The sequence below is a fragment of the Physella acuta genome, unplaced genomic scaffold (genome assembly GCF_028476545.2).
Source record: "Physella acuta isolate Inbredline_101_S28 unplaced genomic scaffold, ASM2847654v3 ptg000017l, whole genome shotgun sequence".
NCBI classification, from domain to species: Eukaryota; Metazoa; Mollusca; class Gastropoda; family Physidae; genus Physella; species Physella acuta.
Genome location: NW_026731537.1, coordinates 4,457,055 through 4,476,215, shown reverse-complemented (window position 1 = coordinate 4,476,215; position 19,161 = coordinate 4,457,055). Strand labels below are relative to the sequence as shown.

At 37.4% G+C, this 19,161-nt stretch overlaps 3 protein-coding genes across 4 annotated transcripts; 1 reads left to right on the top strand and 2 right to left on the bottom strand.

Annotated features, from left to right (window-relative positions):
- Positions 1-48: 48 nt before the first annotated feature.
- On the bottom strand, positions 49-2,237 carry LOC131936933 (beta-1,3-galactosyltransferase 1-like). Its single transcript, XM_059294074.1, has 2 exons — positions 1,988-2,237; positions 49-1,368 (listed from the first exon to the last, which is right to left on the bottom strand). Exon 2 carries the CDS (start codon positions 868-870, stop codon positions 259-261), a length of 612 nt encoding a protein of 203 aa, XP_059150057.1. The 5' UTR covers positions 871-1,368; positions 1,988-2,237; the 3' UTR covers positions 49-258.
- Positions 2,238-4,311: 2,074 nt separating this feature from the next.
- On the top strand, positions 4,312-11,143 carry LOC131939068 (iduronate 2-sulfatase-like). The gene is made up of 8 exons (XM_059297309.1): positions 4,312-4,523; positions 5,298-5,473; positions 5,922-6,099; positions 8,391-8,479; positions 8,609-8,819; positions 9,196-9,356; positions 9,639-9,765; positions 10,122-11,143. The coding sequence occupies exons 1-8, from the start codon at positions 4,463-4,465 to the stop codon at positions 11,093-11,095; spliced, it is 1,977 nt and encodes a 658-aa protein (XP_059153292.1). The 5' UTR covers positions 4,312-4,462; the 3' UTR covers positions 11,096-11,143.
- Positions 11,144-12,802: 1,659 nt separating this feature from the next.
- LOC131938526 (putative serine carboxypeptidase CPVL) lies at positions 12,803-19,161 on the bottom strand. 2 transcript variants are annotated; one of them, XM_059296594.1, is made up of 13 exons: positions 18,940-19,161; positions 18,383-18,501; positions 18,152-18,266; positions 17,892-17,950; positions 17,375-17,451; positions 16,834-16,900; positions 16,344-16,458; positions 16,067-16,086; positions 15,529-15,663; positions 15,034-15,111; positions 14,255-14,425; positions 13,227-13,403; positions 12,803-13,119 (listed from the first exon to the last, which is right to left on the bottom strand). In XM_059296594.1, the coding sequence occupies exons 1-13, from the start codon at positions 19,136-19,138 to the stop codon at positions 13,009-13,011; spliced, it is 1,443 nt and encodes a 480-aa protein (XP_059152577.1). In that variant the 5' UTR covers positions 19,139-19,161; the 3' UTR covers positions 12,803-13,008. The 2 variants fall into 2 exon arrangements, with proteins under 2 accessions (XP_059152577.1, XP_059152569.1); XM_059296586.1 differs by lacking the exon at positions 16,067-16,086 and having other exon boundaries at positions 16,324-16,458.

The window sequence follows — 19,161 nt, the reverse complement described above, 5'->3', positions numbered from 1 at the left end:
TCCCACCCCCACGCACACAAATAAAAAAAATACCGAGCGACGAATCACTCATGCATAACACGTAAAGTTCTCGGCTTCTTTATATAGTCTATAGCTTGAGACATTATGTACGGTGTTAATACATTCACGAAACTGTAAGCGAATCGTTTCAATTGCACTTTATTTTTTATTATACGACTCATCTTTTCACAACTTGTGAGCATAAATAAATACAATTTTGCTTGTTATCTCATAAGAATTAGACACACACCCCTATTCTCATGTTCGTTTCTGTGACTGTATTTTACTTTGAGCTTGACTGTGGTTATCTAGGTGAGCGAATGTAAAACTTGGATCACTCAACAGATTAATGTTTAGTTTATGAGCACAAATCCCAGTAATAAAGACGTCATCTAACCATACCGGCCGCAGCCGTAAGGCGGCTAAATATAGAAGTTTTACAGTACTCAGTGGGTACCCGAGTAGACCCCCAAATGCGAAAGGCGGGTAGGTTTTCTCCGGGTACTCGTCGTAAGACACATAATATTTTCCGTTCGCGACGTTTCTGCTACGAATTGGAATCCTGTTGACGTTTGTCCTACCCAAAATAAAATGTTCATGCGTCGCACTTTGTCGTTCTAGAGCGTCGACTAATTTGGGGAAAATAACATCTACGTCATCGTCTGTACGTATGACGTATTTAGCTTGTTGACAGAACGTCGACGCCCACTTTAACATGGCTACAGCCTTTAGTCTTATGTTGTGATAAACGTCTTCAAAACTTTCTTGGACGATATCTCCGAACACTCGAGCTTCGTTGTCGATTCTAGCTTGCAGCTGGCTATCGCTGTTGTTTGGGGGTTGACCCAGAAAAAAACAGCAACCTAGCATGGTTGCCTCTGTTCCTAGCGTACTGTCCACGACTTCCTTTTCGACATTTTGCCCTTTTGTCGAAATGACTTAGGTCCGAAGGGACGACAATCAACACGTTCACGTGACCAGAGCAGACGTTTCGTGGATTGTGTATGTAAACAAACTCATGGTTGTTGATAACCGGAAGTGTGAGAACCGAGATCACAGATTTTTGAAACAGAATTTGACTCTCCAAATGTTTAGTTCTTTTATGTAAGAGTTCCGTTTCCATGGAGACGTAAGAATGATTTGCTTTCGATGGAGTGTTTAAGTACTCAGCAGTCTGGGCTACAGGAGGAATATCTCTTGATTTCTCGCTTTTGATGATCTCCACATTACTCCTCTATGGTGATCTGGGTCATTGCTGATTGTGTAGGTGCACTGGACCTGCATCAGGATTGCTATGGCAACCAAAAGGTAGACGGTGGCGTACAGGTAGAGCAGGACAACCCGTTTCCGTGGCATGTTGCTGCAAATCTGCGGGTAGGTGGATATAATTTGGTGAAAATATCACATTAGAATTTGGGGGGAAAGGTCATTGCACGGAATCTAGAGTAGTAAAACATTTGAGGCGCAGAAATATATTAAAACCGAATTTTTAAACATTAATAATATATTTTTCTTCTTCGTTCTTGGTTGTGATGTTGAGGAGAACATGTTATTCCCCTTATATATCGTGGGCTTCGATTTCAGCTTGCTTTTCTTTTTCGATTTGCTGCCATAGCTTTTGTCCACCCAAGAACAAACTACAGTGCTGCAGTTGTTTGATTTTGGAGTTGTCTCTCCTAGAAGGGCTGCTGCTCCCAGTTACCGAGCCTCATCTTCCCTTATCTACATGATCTTACAGTAGTAGATAGTAATTGTCCTCCTAAAAAAGTTTCATATTGTTTCAGCTTCATGAAATATTTAATTGATGTATCGTGTAGATACCGTGGCGGAGACAGGGAGTGTTATAGAGATTTATCCCCCCCCCCCCCCCCCTCTCGGAACTCCAAAATATCAACCGTCTAAAAATAACAAGAACTCGATTCGATCATACTACTTCGAACGTCAAAAAAAAAGTAAACAAAATTATAAATCGAATGTATCTTCCTACCTGATTGTCCGACTGATATCACGTGAAGGTGCCCATAAACCTCCACTGTCTTCTCACCAAAATACAGACCACATACATGAGGTACATTTTCGACTACTGCAAATATAAGCCCATTAACTGCGAGTCGGCAGATTGCTAAAGCGACCGGGCTTGGTAGGTAACACACCCTAGCTAGGCCCTATTCATATCTCTGTTGATCGACATAGCGTATCCGATCCATTCAGAGGCGCCGAACGACGACCCAAACAAATAACGGATTCCCCTTTTAAGGTACATTCAGGTTCGACAACCCTGGCAGAATTTTTTTTTTTCTTCTGAAGTTTTTTTTAAAGCATGTCTGGGACTGCGACTAGTACTTTAGAAGAAGGAGTTCAAGTAAACAACTAGATTTATATCTAGGTCTTTATGGATCGTTGTGCACAGGTCATATCTCACTACCATGTTTGGCTGTTTTATAAATAAATTATATATTTTTAAAAATGTCGTCAAGGGGCGTGGGGGGAGGGGGTGTTAACTTTCGGACACGAGTAAAAGTAGGCTATGTAAGCTATTTTATAAATAAATTATATATTTTTCTATTTAGTCGGGGGGGGGGGGGGGAGGAGGGGCATGCTCCGGACCGCAGTACCTATTCCCATCGCCCTCCGAGAGATACCTGCTGAAAGTAACTCTGCTAGTTCTAGTATTAGATTCTATGTTAAAATCAGTTAGGGCAAAGATTAGTGCGGAAAAAATTAATAAACTCTTTTAATTTAATTTTTTTTAATGGTATGATTTTTTACCATCTCAATGTTTTTTTTCCCATTATTTTACATATTATTTTATTAATATTAGCCTATATGCCTATATTTTGTAAGCTACTGTAACTACAATAAACAAAACACAAAGGGGGCACAAGTCAGTATTTATTTCGCCATACATTTGTAAATAAACGTAGTCGACTATTTTATCGAAAGTTTTCTTGAGCTAAAATTAATTGAAATATAGCCTTAATTGTAAAACATCAATATTCAGTACACCATGAAATAAATTATTAAGAATACATTTGATATTTTTTAGCGCAATTTCCATTCTGGAGAATTGCGTTTATTAACCCGTCATTTCTGGCAGTGGCGTAGCCAGGATCGTCTCAAGGGGGGGGGGGGGGGGGTTCCAATTTTTACCCGGGGACAAACTTTCGATTTGCACCCCCCCCTCAAACTTTCGATTTGCACCCCCCCCCTCAAACTTTCGATTTGCACCCCCCCTCAAACTTTCGATTTGCACCCCCCCCCCCTCAAACTTTCGATTTGCACCCCCCTCATACTTTTTATATATACCGAGGGGTCTATGGGGGGGGTTATGACCCCCCCTAACCCCCCTGCCTACGCCACTGATTTCTGGATGGATGGATGGATGGATGGATGAATGTGTGTCCGCAGCTTTAAGTCGTATCTCCTCCTCAACGAAGCAATATCGATGACTAGTTCCAAAAGCAATTATGTTAAGCCAGTTACGAGGATGAACATAGGCCATAAAAATTCCGGGTTTCTTTCATGGATTTCCCGTAAAAGCTAAAAAAACCTCGAACAAATTCAGTTTTTGCTACATATCTAGGCAACCAGACCACTTAGCGACTTGAAACATTTACCAATCGATTCCTGCCATAATTTAAACCAATATTGCCGAAGAAAGTTTTCAAAAATATCCTTTCGTTCGGTCACAAAAAATTAATTAATTTAAGAATTTTTAAACTGAGCGTCTTGTAGGTTTTTAGCGCAAAAGCTGAGGATCGAAAGGATTTTAATGAGCGGAGGTTCGAAAGGATTTTTAAAATTTTTCCCCTTTTTTTTCGACTGATACGGGAGGCTACTCTCCCCTTTTTTTTCGACTGATACGGGAGGCTAGTTTCTATTTTGTTTTGAATTATTAAAACTACTTGTGTTGCATTATTTATTTGCTGAGTATATGATTTATCTCGATTTAATTTACTTATTAATTCAAACGTTATTTTTGTACCCTATTAATAAGCTGAGGTTCGAAAGGATTTTACCATAGCGAATGAGCGGAGGTTCGAAAGGATTTTTTAAAAAATCTCGTTAATAAATATTTTTTCTATTTTGTTTTGAATTATTAAAACTAGATCTACTTGTGTTGCATTATTTATTTGCTCAATATATGATTTATCTCGATTTAATTTACTTATTAAATCAAACGTTATTTTTGTACCCTATTAATAAGCTGAGGTTCGATATAAGGAAATTGCGCTAAAATTGTCACTAGACTTATTTTTAATTAACTTGTTTTTAACATTTATCTTTGCAATTTTAGACCAAGATCCATAATCGAATTATAGACTAGAGTCTAGATCTAGACTCTATATCTCGATTATTGGAATTAGCGGAAGTGTAAAATGAAATCGAAAGTGAAACAACTACAAGTAATTCATATTCAGAAAGTCAATAAATAATTGAACAAAAAAACAAAATTATAACCATGCCATTTAAATTTTCTTTTTCTATTTTAAAAAGCATTTTGATAATTCAAATTTGCAAAGGTAGGTAGATTCTCTAGATCCATATTCTTAATTCTAATCTAGATCTAGAGTATTCTAGAGATGCCCCTCCCCTACCTCTCTTCAGTCTTTCTGACTCTTTGTAATATGTATGTAGATTTAATTGTAATGTAGTAGTATGTATGTAGTATGTATGTAGTCTTGTGGTTTGGACATTCGTGACAGTAAAAAAAAAAGTAAAGTAAATAATAAGTTAGTTAAGAAGTAGGCCTCTATTCACTATTATTATATAATATTCTATAGTTTAGTTTTAGTATAATTTATTAGTTAGCTATAGTCTATAGTAATAATAGTATAGTTCCCTACCTGAGTGATGGTCCTTGGGGTAAGTGAAGTACTCAAGTGTGTGTCAAATAGTGTAGAGTTCACCTGTTTCTGTGACCTGTGGTCAGCAAGTAAAAGGAGGGCTTGTAAGTCTCTACGGCACGGTCTCAAAATCTACTAGATCTAGATCTAGATCTAGCTGGCAAGTACTAGAGCGAGAAGTTATGACCTACTTACAAGCCCTATTGCCTTTATTTACTTTCTCTAATGTGAGTCATGTACTCATTAGAGCTGGGTGGACTCAGGGACTTGAACTTTGAGTGAGACATCGAGGTTAGCAGTTAGCTCAAATATTTGCCCACATCGATCATTAGATCGCTCTATCGCTAGGCCAGGCCATCCTGTGTCACTGTCATGTAACATAACCCCATAGTTTAGTGAGAAGACACTCAATAACAAATGCAATAAAAATAAAATAAACATCTTTTCCAGTTTACCCATCAGTTGGGCATGAGACTAAATCCTCTAAACCAAATGTTCTGTTTGTGGTGATTGATGACCTCCGACCTACTCTTGGATGCTATGATTATGACGAAGCTGTTCTTCACACGCCTAATGTGGATAACCTGGCCTCAAAATCCATCTTATTTGAGCAAGCCTTTGTCCAAGTAATTATTATGTGATTATATTGAAGCCATTTGAACAAAGTTATTAGACTTGATTCTTGAAGTTAAAATATCAGAAATACAGCATCTCATTATATTTCAGTACTATAAGTCCTATGTAAAATTAATATATCTCTCCCTTAAAATGCAAAGTAAATATATTTTGGACCTGCTGGTTAAACTAGCAGATGTTTGTAGCACTGAGCTCATGTGCTTTTGTGGCAATGTTATACAAGGGGAATTTTGGTCAATATAACAGTAACATAGTAAATTGACTTTTACTTTTAAATATAAGGTGTATTGGTGAGTTTAGGGATGTCTTGAGCCTGAGCCAAAGACCAATTTATAAGCAGGGCAATATAGAAGCTGAAGTAATAAGTACTACACATTTCACAGCTTTATTATTGTTAAGGATCATTTAGTATTAAGTTACTTATAAATGATCCCACAGCAAGCCATATGTGGGCCCAGCAGAGTTTCTTTCCTAACAAGTCGTCGACCTGACACAACACGATTGTATGACTTTTACTCCTACTGGAGGGTTCACGCTGGAAACTTTACAACACTGCCGCAACATTTTAAAGAAAATGGTTACATTACCCAGTCTATTGGCAAGGTTTTTCACCCAGGTTAATCTTGCTTGGTCATTTGTGTTAGGTTAATCTTGGTTGGTTATTTGTGTTAGGTTAATCTGGCTTGGTTATTTGTGTTAGGTTAATCTGGCTTGGTTATTTGTGTAGGTTAATCTGGCTTGGTAGTATGTGTTAGGTTAATCTGGCTGTTAGTTGATTTAGGTTAATCTAGCTCACGGGTTCCCAACCTGGGGGTCGCGACCCCCCTGGGGGTCGCGAAAGCCTTTCTGGGGGGTCGCCAACTGGTATACTAAACCTTAGTAATTTGAAACAAAACATAAATATTTAGAAGAATTTTTGAAATTCGGCTTTACTAACATCACTGGAAAGGGAATAGAGAAGAAGCAAAGCGTACTGTACAAAGTTGTTCTCAGTCACGAGTTTATGAAATCTTCAAAACTAAAACGTCATTTGAGACGAGTCATTCGAATCACACCAAAAAAGATATGGAGTTCTTTCGTCGGTATGAAGCTAGTTGCAAACGTCAGAGACTTGATCGAACAGAACGTTTTCACCAACAAAACACAGCATTAGTGCAAGCATCACATGAAGTCGCGACAGAAAATGCCAAGCAAAAAAAAAAAACACATTAGGAGAAAATCTCATCAAACGCTGCATGTTGAAGATGGTGAAGTTAATTTTTACATGTCCGTAGATGTTAAATAACACATTTTTATTGAAATTAAGCGTTCACCATTGTTTGCTTTTCAAGTTGATAAATCAACAGTCATTAGTTCGTGTTCGCAGTTGCTGGTCTTTGTCTATATTCATGCAGATGATAGCAAAGAAGAGTTGTTCTTTTGTGAAGATAGCATGGAGAAAATAATTTTTTTTTTTTAAATTGGATGATTAAAATGGGTTAAAACGGCTGTGAGGGTTTGTGCGGATGGTGCACCATCTATGTTTAGGTCAAAATCGGGCTCTCAGAAAGCAGAAAAGATTTCGCTCCCTAACCACTACCCTCACCAATCGCCATCAAGACTCCATTGCTGGTATAAGTGGTAAATTATATAAAATCTGGAGCCTTCAAAGAACTGAGCAAAAACATTAATATAGATCACAAGGTTCTGCTCTTCTACACTACAGTGCGCTGGCTGTCAAACGAATTGTTGTGAATCGTGTTTTTGAATTGAAATCTGAAATCAAATTGTTCTTGGAAATGCAAAGGAAACAAGACCTTTTGGTATACTTAAAACGACATAGAGTGGTTGGAGAGAGTATCATACCTAGCAGATGTGTTCGAACATCAACATAAGCATAACCTGAAGCTTCAGGGAAAATGAGCGAATATTATCACTTTCCATGATTATCTCGGGGCATTTTATCAAAGCTGCAAAATCGGCAAAGAAAATAAATCTTGGAAATATTGTAAATTTGAGAAACTCTGCAGTGTGGTAGATGAATCTAATTATGAGATAATTAAAATTTTGAAAGAAGAAATTTCTGGGCATCTTGAATCTATTAAAAAAGAACTGCAGCGCTATTTCTCTGAGCTGAAAAAAAAAATCTGCATTGACGCATTATCCATTCTCTTCTTCCCTCGATGTTTCCAGCATTCACGATGAATTACAAGATGAATTCTTTGATTTGTTGAATGATTCCGCGTAAGATAAAAAACTGCACACTCAATTTTGGTGTAGTATTCACCATTCATACCCAAACGTAAAATTGATTGACTTTTCGAGAATAGATTTTCAACACTATTTTTCGATTAAAAACAAAATTAAGATAATGATAATGACATATGTTAGCGTTAACAAAAAACAATACTTTAAAAAAAAATTAACCGCGAATGTTGAGTGAATAGTATGCAATTTTACTCATGGTATTAAAACAGTTATCAAGAGTAGTTCATATTGAAAGTCTACCAAAAAATCTTATTTTAGTGCTTATTGATTTCCATAATAATTTCGGCTTTTTAATTCTATGGGGGTCGCGGGTCACTTAATTTTTATAAAAGGGGGTCGCCACTCGAAAAAGGTTGGGAACCACTGATCTAGCTGTGTTGTTTTTGTTTGATCATGAAGCAGAAAAACAACTCATAGTATAGGATAATGATCATATATAACTCTAGTTAATATATACGTTGCATTTTGTTAGTTTAAGTTTAAGCTAAACATTATTAAGTAATTCACTATAGCCTATGATACAAAAAGAAATAGTTGCATTGAGTTTGAATATCAACTGTGATTGCCTTTGCTGTTAGTTGTGATCAGAAGTTTGTATTGTGCTCACCTTCTAGCCACAGGCTCAGTTTTTTAAATTTTTGTGTATTTTGTTTTCCTCAGATCTGGCCTCTAACTACAGTGATGACTCGCCATACAGCTGGACTAACCCACCCTATCACCCGTCTACTGAGAAATATAAAATGTCAAAGGTTAATTAATTCTTTAAATTTTTAAAATTAATAATAATAATAGAAGAATATATTTAATGATTAAAAAACCAATCTAGTCTTTGATTTTGTTTACTTCCTTGTTAGTCACTTTAAAATGTTCCTCTTTAGGTGTGCCCCAACACAGATGGTTCTCTGGGCATGAACATTGTCTGCCCTGTTGAGCTGGACCAGATGCCCGAGGGAACATTGCCAGATATCCAGTGCGCAGATTTTGCTGTTGAGTTTTTAAAGAACATGACGACAGAGGAGAAGCCTTTCTTCCTTGGTGTTGGATTCCAAAAGCCCCACATCCCGCTGAAATATCCTCAGGACTTCCTAGGTGTGTTTCAGGTTTATTTACCTTACCTTAACTTTAAAAAAAAAAAACCTTAAATAACCTAACCTTTCCTAACCTTAAATAAACGAATCTGATCTAACCTTTAATAACATAACCTTACCTTAAAATACCTAACTTAACGTAACCTAAAGTAACCCAACAATATAAACTTACCTTCAATAACGTAACCTAACTTCCCTGGATTGCAATAACCCCATTGAAATATTCAACGCATCTTAGTTTTGTTTCACATCTGATCTACTTCACCTAGATTAAAATGTAGTTGCTAGAGAAGTTAACATAGTGTAGTCCTTTATATAAAAAACATGTACCTACATGCCCATATGAATGTAAATCATAAAATATTTATTATTTTTAGACTTATATCCACTCTCCAAAATAAGACTAGCCAGACATCACACTTATCTGCCACGGATGCCTCTTGTTGCATGGAATCCATGGACAGATTTAAGAGAGCGAGACGATGTACAGAAACTGAACATAAGTTTTCCTTTTGGGCCGGTCCCAACAAATTACCAGGTCACTGATGCATTTGTGTTAACTCTTTACAAACCATAACTTTGTATCACATAAATAATAATATTTTGACATGATTTAACTCTTTACAGCCCATAACTTGGTATCACATAATAATATTTTGACATGATTTATATGAACTCTTTCCAGCCCATAACCTTGTATCATATAATAATATTTTGGACCTGTCTTTAAACAAACTTGATAAAAAATGTTTCAACCCTAGGTCTTCCTAAGAATGAAAAACATTTTAATTCACAATTAAATTTTTAAAATGTCTTCCAGCTTCTGATGAGACAGAGTTACTACGCCGCCACATCGTACATGGACTCACAGCTTGGCAGAGTTTTGTCTGCCCTGGAGAAATACGGATTTGCAGATAACACAATCATATCTTTTATTGGAGATCATGGTAAACTATATGGTTTATATCACAATATTTTTAAAAAAAATAGTCTTGACAGCCCAACTCCTCCCCACTTCAGCAAAATATCTCCCACCAAATCCCACATTTTTAAACACCATACCCCAATTCTAAAATTATTTTAATTTCTTGAAATTCTGAATCTCAAAGACTTACCAGATCAACTTTTGAATTTCCTAAAAAAAAGTAAACAAAATGAATGTCAGTTAATTAATAAACTTAATATCTAAGTTTCAAGTTGCTACATGTAGTTATTATTATTGAATGAATAGTTTTTTAAAGACCTACAATTCTCTCATGATAACTACTAACTTGAATATTCTCTCACAAAATTGTGTGCGCAGGTTGGGCACTGGGTGAACACCAAGAGTGGTCCAAGTACAGCCTGTTTGATGTGGCAGCCAGGGTTCCTATGATCATCTACATCCCAGGACTTACCCACACAAGGCAGCACCAAGAGGAAACTATTTTTCCCTTCTTCAATCCTTTACAATATGTTCACAAGGAACACACACAACCTGGGACATGGTTAGAGCCTGTCAGCGATGAGAAATTAAAATTTAGGTCTGAGCATGAAATGAGAAATTTAATTCCAGAAGATGTCAAGCAAAATGTTACTGGGTCAGTTCCTGATGGTGTTCAGGAGAAGGGTGTTCAGCAAAAGGGATTTAAAACTTCAGCTCTGGTTGAGTTAGTGGACTTGTTTCCCACCTTAGCTGAACTGGCAGGTTTACCAACACTTCCATTATGTCCTGAAAATCCTTTCAGCACCTGGCTATGCACAGAGGGTATGAGTTTAGTCCCTTTGATTGAGAACGTCACAAAAACTCATGTTACAGAATTTGACCCAACTATCCAAAGAGATAAATACTTGTCTACCAATACTGATGAAGCTGTTAATGTTAAGGGATGTAATTCTGAATCTTATGAAAAGATAACTATTGAGAAATTAGCATCAACATGTCATCCAAATTTTACCTCAATGGCTGTTAGCGACAAGTGGAAAAAAGCAGTTTTTAGTCAGTACCCTCGGCCATCAGTGGAACCACAGGAGGATAGCGACAAGCCCCACCTTAAGGACATCCGCATCATGGGCTACAGCATGTGGACCCAGGACTTCCATTACACGGAGTGGGTCGGGTTCCTGCCTGGTAACTATTCCATTCTCTGGCAGGACCTCTACGGGCAGGAGCTTTACCTGCGGATGCTTGACCCGTATGAAGTTCACAACATTGCCTCGTTCAAACATTGCTCTGGCCTGGTCAGATTTTTGTCTGACCAGTTACACAAGGGCTGGAGGGCAGCCCTGCCCCATTAGTTATTTACCTTACAGTCAGATACATGCTGTATTGATAATTAAAAGAAGAGATATTGTTACCCATTTTTCAGGAAACAGATTTGTTAGAGGAAAATATTTCCTCAAACATTATGAAGAAATTTTTTTTTTAAATAATTAGATTTTTTTTTTAAAATTTCCCATTTACCTGTATTAAATGCCCATTCCTTGGGTTATTTGGGGAAACATGATAACGCAACCTGTTTCCAACATAGAAAATAATTTCTGTCCATGAGGTTGTCTCTGTTAAAAGTTTTTCAAAAGCTAGAGGCTGGCTTGGTGCTTTGACACAATGCTCAAATCAAACTGTGATTTATTTCATCCAAAACTGTTATTTTTATAACAGAATGTGAAAGTTGAGCTAAGTTCTACTGCTGTCATCTGATTGTCTTACATCTTCACTTTATCTATTCTAATATTCACACTTATTTTCACTGACGCAAAGTTAAAAATAATAGATGCCACTGGGTTTTAAAGAAAATTATGTCTGTTATGAATGTCAATGATTTGCCAGTACAACTTTAAAAATTTTGTATACAATATTTTGATTTGCACCATACATGTGTACTTATATTCTATAATCTTGTACCAGATTATTTTGGGTGATACTGGAGTAGTATCTGGCCAGCATTTACTTACCTGCTTCAATTGAGAGTCATCTGCTTCAGTTCATTTGAAGAATATTTGTTGGGTTTCTGAAAGGCTATATTATATACATTCCAGTTTTGTACAGTATTGCTTTAACCATGATTTTGGAATTTGACTTTATTAATTACAGCTTGAAAGTTTACAGATTATTTTTTTTTAAAGATTTAAGTTGAAGTATTTTTAATGAACTTTGCCAGGAGTGTTACCTGTCTCATACATGAGATATGACACCTGTGTATCAGACCAGGTGTCACATGAGTGTCACACAAGGTGTACTACCTATATATCATATACCAACTGTTTTATCTGTCATCAAGTTTGTGTTTGTTTTTCACACTCTATTTATGTACAAACATTGTATTCCACTTTTATTCTAACACACTTTGCATCAGGGTGAACTATATTTTTGCTTGCTATTGTACACAGTTCATCAAGAATTTTGTTATATCAGTATTATATTTATGAATTATATACACAATTTTATATTCATATATTTACAGTATTTACCAGTATATTATTAAATATCTCTACATATTTAAAATCTCCTGTGTTGGTTTTATGTTTGACATAAGATTTGATTTTTCAATTATTCCCACCCAAAAAATGTCCTTAAATCTGTGGTTTATTCATTTCTTTGTTTGAGCAACACAACCAATGCACACTTTAACATTGCTGAGTCAGATCTTTAGTGGTAGATTGTGATTTTTTATAATCTTTTAACTTTTTTTTTTACATTTCATTTGTGGTTTGATCAAAGATGATAAGTACACAGTATTATAATAGCTGAAACACTATGTGTGTTTTTAAAAATACTGTTTTCTTTAAATTTAAATAATATATAAAACTGATTAAAAAAATAAGGTATATTTTATGTAAATTCTGCAATGCAATTTAACTTTTTGCATGGTAGTATTACATTTTCTAAAGAAACATTGTATACAACAGTTCTGAACTAAAAAAAAACAAAAAAACTTGGAGACAATGGGGTTGACTGAAATACTTCTTATTTCTAAGCATAAAATAAAAGTTTGGGGACATAAAATTTTTCTGTTCTGTATTAAAACTGTTATTCTATAAAATTCTAAGTATTCTATAGAAGTAGAATTTACAGTGAGGCAGAGAAACGCTCATAAAAACAAAAAATCAACTTGCACAATTTTTTTGTGTGCATTGTTTTTTATTTGTAAAATAAAAGTGCCAGTTAATAATCTGATTAATGATTAAGATACAATTTGTGCTGATAGTAATTAATTTGTGGGCCTACTAAAGTCTTCATCATTGATAAACTTGGTTATCATTTCCAATGTCCATTCAGGCTGGTCAATAGCTGACCTGTGACCCGCGTTTCTTATCACAACCTGCTCAAAACAAAAACATTACATTGAACAATTTACCAAGACTCCAAACCTCAACAATTTATAGTAACCAAGGACGATAACCCTAGAAAATAAAGTGAGTTGCTTACCCTTGTGAATGAGTTGACTTTGGTGACGTAGCCAGCCACTTCTCCGTGCTTGTCTTTCCACGTGACCTTATCGGCTTGTAGGTAGTCGTCTCTCCCTGACCACGAGAGGTCGCTGAGTAAGTGCTCAGTCATGAGGGTGCTGACCACTAGGTCCATCTGACCACTGAACATTAGTACCTGAGGAATATCAGCCGTTAATTATTTACATATCACCTTCTTACAACTAACTTAATTACATCTACCCAGTTTACCTGATTGTATGTCACATAATTACACAACTAATTACACCTCACCTTCTTACACCTAACCTGAGTATATTTTAACCAGTTCATAATTCATGCATTTCTCCCTGTAACAACATATTAACTTAAGATTCAACCTAACATGACTATATCTCACCTGATATAGAATCACTTTAAAATACACATAATTTGATAAATTATTACCTGATTACATGTCTTCTTATTACACATCACCATATAATTACACCTCACTGTGTAATTACACCCACCTTGTAATTACACCTGAATGTGTAACTTCATTTCACCATGTAATTTCACCTCTTCTTGTAACTACACCTCACCTTATAATTACACCTCACCATCTAATTACACCTCACCATGAAATTACACCTCAACTTGTAAATATATCTCACCTTATAATTACACCTCACCTTATAATTACACCTCACCATCTAACTACACCTCACCATGAAATTACACCTCAACTTGTAAATATATCTCACCTTATAATTACACCTCACCTTCTAATTACACCTCACCATCTAATTACACCTCACCATCTAATTACACCTCACCATGAAATTACACCTCAACTTGTAAATATATCTCACCTTATAATTACACCTCACCTTATAATTACACCTCACCTTCTAATTACACTTCACCTTATAATTACACCTCACCTTATAATTACACCTCACCTTACAATTACACCTCACCTTATAATTACACCCCACCTTCTAATTACACCTCACCTTCTAATTACACCTTACAATTACACCTCACCTTGTAATTCTCCAGCAGAAGCTCCAGCTCTGACACGACCCCTGAGAAAAAGTCCCCGGCCATGGTGAGCGGCATTTTGTCCGCACATTTCGTGTACTGTGTTGGCCGTACGTGTAGGGCATGCTGGACCTCTGGCCGGTTCAAATAGTGCTCAAAGTGCCACTCATATTCCTGCAGGATGGACGGGGAGTAAAACATGTAAGTCTGTTGCTGGGAATGTTCTTCTATAGACTTACTGCCATTGTACTTCAGAGTTTGATGTAAAACATTTATATGATTATAGGTTGTAATGCTAATCAGTGGCCTAGCGAGGTCGGGTGTCACCCGGTGCGGCACTTAATGGTGTCACCCCCCCCCCCCCAGAGGCGTAGCGACCCTTCCCGGGGACAAATTTTCGATTTGCACCCCCCCCCCCTCAAGTTTTCGATTTGCACCCCCCCCCCCCCTCAAGTTTTTCTCTATATATTTTGCTATTTTTTGCTTTGGTGTCACCTGGTGTCACCCCCGCCCCGCCCCTCGCTACGCCTCTGATGCTAATTAGCTCAATAACAAAATTGCAAAATCTCTATTGTCACCGGCTTCACAAAACCATGTCATTAAATATGCCAGAAAAAAAAAGTGAAAAGTTTCAGGAATTTTTTTCATAAAACTTGTAATATTTTGTAAAATTTGTTCTGGCAAAATATAAGTTGCCAGAAAGACTTGTTTATGATTTTAAATTGCCAGAAAAATGATGGTCGTGATTAAAAGTGGCCAGAAAAAAATGAGTAAAACCCAACCTTTGTAATCAAAAGATTATCAACTTCCTCATATCCCAACTTTCTGCGTGAGTTACCAAACACAATGTCCACAATGTCCTGGAAGAAATAATTAACGACCCCTAATTAGTAAATAGGTTAAGTAATTATGTCATTAGCCGGATTATAAATGCATCATTTTAAGATTAGCTGATGACATCATTTACTTGACGCTACGTGACTCTGCAAACCTCGCCTCGATTTGAAAGGGTGTGTTTTGGTTTTTAAAGAGACAGACGGTCTGTTCAATGATGGCTGGTGGCTTCACCGGTCTACTCCTAACTAGCCTAACCAGACATCTTAAATTCTATAGAACTTCGACTTCAATAACACACACGCATTGTCACATATTAAAATAAAGTGGTATAGGTGTCTCCAATTTCCTTTATGGGTCTAGGATCATCGAGTAATTCTTTATGGTGTATTGCTTCCCTTGATTATTTAGAAAACGACTTGAGTTCCCTCCCTTTAGCTTACCGTCACCGCCTCTTCGTGTTTGGCCAAGTGGCGACTTTTGTCAATGGAGTACTGAATCTTGTCCACCATCGCTTCTTTCTTTCTCTCTGTCAGCATGCCTACAGCGGTCAGGAACTCAGGGAATACAGGTAGCATCTGGGGATAGAGGGGAACACAGGTAGCATTAAGGGAGAACAAGTAGCATTAAGGAACCACAGGTAGCATTAAGGGAACATGGGTAGCATCTGAGGATAAAGGGGAACGTAGGTAGCATTAAGGGAACACATGTAACATTAAGGGAACTCAGGTAGCATCTGGGAATAGAGGGGAACCCATGTTACCATAGTATCTGGGGATAGATAGGAACCCAGATAGCTTCAGGGGATCGATGGTACCACATATTGTAAAACCCACCGACCAACCAGGGAACCACATCCTTCCATGTCTCTCACCTTCTCTGGACTACAAAAACCTCTCACGTTCTAGGGCTACACAAACCTCTCACCTTCTCTGGACTACAAAAACGTCTCACCTTCTCTGGACTACAAAAACGTCTCACCTTCTCTGGACTACAAAAACCTCTCACCTTCTCTGGACTACAAAAACCTCTCACGTTCTAGGGCTACACAAACCTCTCACCTTCTCTGGACTACAAAAACGTCTCACCTTCTCTGGGAAACCTCTCACCTTCTCTGGGCTACAAAAACGTCTCACCTTCTCTGGGCTACAAAAACCTCTCACCTTCTCTGGGCTACAAAAACGTCTCACCTTCTCTGGGAAACCTCTCACCTTCTCTGGGCTACAAAAACGTCTCACCTTCTCTGGGCTACAAAAACCACCTCCGATGAAAATCCCCTTCAGGTTGACCAGCAGACGTGGCGGCTCCTCCTCTGTCGTCTGCTCCTGGTGTATCTTGTGGGCAAACGCAGGCACGTACTTGCCAGCATACGACTGTGGGACGTCTGGACGTTAGCTACGTCTTACACACTCATGTTTTAGCTACGTCTTACACACGCATGTATTTGGTCGCTACGTCTTACACACGCATGTATTTGGTCGCTAGTTACACACGCATGTATTAGCTACGTCTTACACACGTATGTATTAGCTACGTCTTACACACGCATGTATTTGGTCGCTGCGTCTTACACACGCATGTATTAGCTACGTCTTACACACGCATGTATTTGGTCGCTAGTTACACACGCATGTATTTGGTCGCTAGTTACACACGCATGTATTAGGTCGCTCTGTCTTACACACGCATATATTAGGTGGTACAACGGTCTTTAAATACTGGTTAAGTAGAAGTGTAAAGACACTGACCAGGCCACCAAGGTAAAGGTCATTCTGCTGGAACTGGGGGTAGAGTTGCAGGAACTGGATCAGAAACCTGGACACAGATCAAAGATGTCGCGATTTATTTTTCAAATTTCAATTTTCTAATTACTTTTGACTAATTTATATTTTTAACAGCGAGACCCATTTGGGGGTCGGTATAATGAGCTCATGCTATTGCCGAGGATGTTTACATCTTTTCCATTCTGCTACATAATTTTAGCATAAATTAACATGTTTTCATCATATTTCTGCTTAAAAAAAACCACGCTGAGTTAACTTTATAACCCCCCCCCCCCTCCTCCCGTTTCCCATGTTGCATGGGAAAAAGCCTGATCCTTCAAGGTGTGACGTCCAACCGTTCACCCCCCTTCCCCCCCCCCCCCCCACACCCACACAATTCGCATTGACATCCAGTAGATAGATTCTCGGACAACAGAAAAATGTAAAAATGTACCCACTCATACAAAACACACACAGAAAATATGTACCCACTCAAACAAAAAACACACAGTAAAGATATACCCACTCATACAAGCTATCTGCAACTGCCAGATTTGTTTTCAGCTCTGTGTCAGGTTTACAAAAACTGAAGCCAACACCCACCTGAAAAAAATTCCAAGTTTTGACAAACTTTAAAAGAATAGACAGATCATAACATTGAAATAAAATTTAATAAATCATTAAGTACATTGGTTTTGTGTTTTATGAAGTTTGACAGGACAGTGAATAATTTCTAGAAAATATCAGCATATAATTAAAATAATGGATAGAAAGTAGAAAATCAAAGTTTGTGCGTCATGCCAGTCCACCAGCTCAGTTAAAATATGGTGCCCTCCACGTCTCCAAGAACATTTACCAAATATTCACCATACTTGAGACGTAATTCATCAACGTTCCCCTCCCCTTAGCACTTTAGTTGTAGTGTAACTCAATGAGTTGAGTAATACTGTCTTAAATGTATGATTTCCGTCAGATACATGTATTCTGTAGGCAGTGATTAGCAGTGATTAGTTATTAAGAGATCATTAAACATGTCTACTTACAGGGTTGTCAACAAACAGAAGAGAAAAATCTTTTGCCCAGTGAGTACTTTTTTCAGCAACTATGAGATGATGTAATAAGAGTGGGAAATGTGTTTTATTAATGTTGCAAAGGTGAAGGATACATACTTTTGAACAGTACGTTTATGCCCTTTGTATAAAAAATCATTGTGACATTAATATAAAATATATTTCTCGTATAGTCGAAATTCATTGCTAGTAAAGACAAACATCGCGAGAACGTGAGACGTGACGAGACTTACTTTCTCCATCAGGGCCAACCTTTAGCGGCCCCACCTCCTCAAACAAGCCAATCATTGACGAGTTGCCCGGGCCTCCATTCAAGTATAAAACGAGAGGAGGTTTCTCTGACTTGGCCTAACCACAACAACAATCTTTATTTCAGTCAACAATTTCAACTCTAATACGAAGAAAAAGTGGTATGTAAAAAATTGCACGACTAAAGTTTCATTGAGCTCCGATAACAGACTCACATTTTTGGCGGGAAACAACCAGAAGAACAAGTTGTGCTCCAGTTCTGGGTTCACTGTGATGTACCCGGAGTAGCTGACGACATCGACGTTCGGTAGAACCACGCGACTTGCTGTCAGCACTAAGGGCGGGAGAAAAATATGGCTAGAACTGAATCGTATGCGTTACAATTGATTGCTTAAGGCTTGTGTAGGAGTTGTGAATTTAATTTGGGTATTTTCACGATCCTCTACCCCTTTAGCAATAAGAATTAATCCATAACAGTGCCGAATCGATAAAAAACTAAAAATACAAAACTTGTTGAGATGCGATTATTTCCCTTTAAATAAAAACTATAACGTTATAGTAAAAAAATTTAAATAATTTTAAAATGTATCATGATATTGATTTATTTTACAGGTATCGTGAATTGATGTTGGCTCATATTCCAAACCCGCTCTCACAAACATCAACCGTTTCTTTTTTTTTCCCTTGGTTTATTTTTGAAAATGTATGTACCTGCAAGCTATCCCCTCCTACATTACCCCCGCCCTATTTAAAATCTAGAATTTGGAATTACCGTCTTCTGGTGTCCTGTTATCTTCCAGAAATTTTGACAGAAACAACGGCTGGCCTTCTGGTTGGCTGATACCGACATGACAAGGTTCTTTTGATTGGCTGATACATTCTTCGTCACAATTTTTTGATTGGTTGTGGCATGTCTGACCACATGCCTCTGATTTGCCACAACAAGTTTCATCACTTTCTATAGCCGCCATTTTGTATGAAAATGTTTCTCCAA

Excerpts from the sequence above, each read along its gene's own strand:
- LOC131936933 (XM_059294074.1), bottom strand. The coding sequence starts at position 870 with ATGCTAGGTTGCTGTTTTTTTCTGGGTCAACCCCCAAACAACAGCGAT.
- LOC131938526 (XM_059296586.1), bottom strand. The coding sequence starts at position 19,138 with ATGGCGGCTATAGAAAGTGATGAAACTTGTTGTGGCAAATCAGAGGCA. Across the intron at positions 17,951-18,151 it reads GGTTGGCCCTGATGGAGAAA|TTGCTGAAAAAAGTACTCAC; the intron begins GTAAGTCTCGTC and ends ATCATCTCATAG. Across the intron at positions 16,901-17,374 it reads GTTGCAGATAGCTTGTATGA|GTTTCTGATCCAGTTCCTGC; the intron begins GTGGGTATATCT and ends ATCTGTGTCCAG.
- LOC131939068 (XM_059297309.1), top strand. The coding sequence starts at position 4,463 with ATGCCATTTAAATTTTCTTTTTCTATTTTAAAAAGCATTTTGATAATT. Across the intron at positions 5,474-5,921 it reads TTGAGCAAGCCTTTGTCCAA|CAAGCCATATGTGGGCCCAG; the intron begins GTAATTATTATG and ends ATGATCCCACAG. Across the intron at positions 6,100-8,390 it reads TGGCAAGGTTTTTCACCCAG|ATCTGGCCTCTAACTACAGT; the intron begins GTTAATCTTGCT and ends TGTTTTCCTCAG.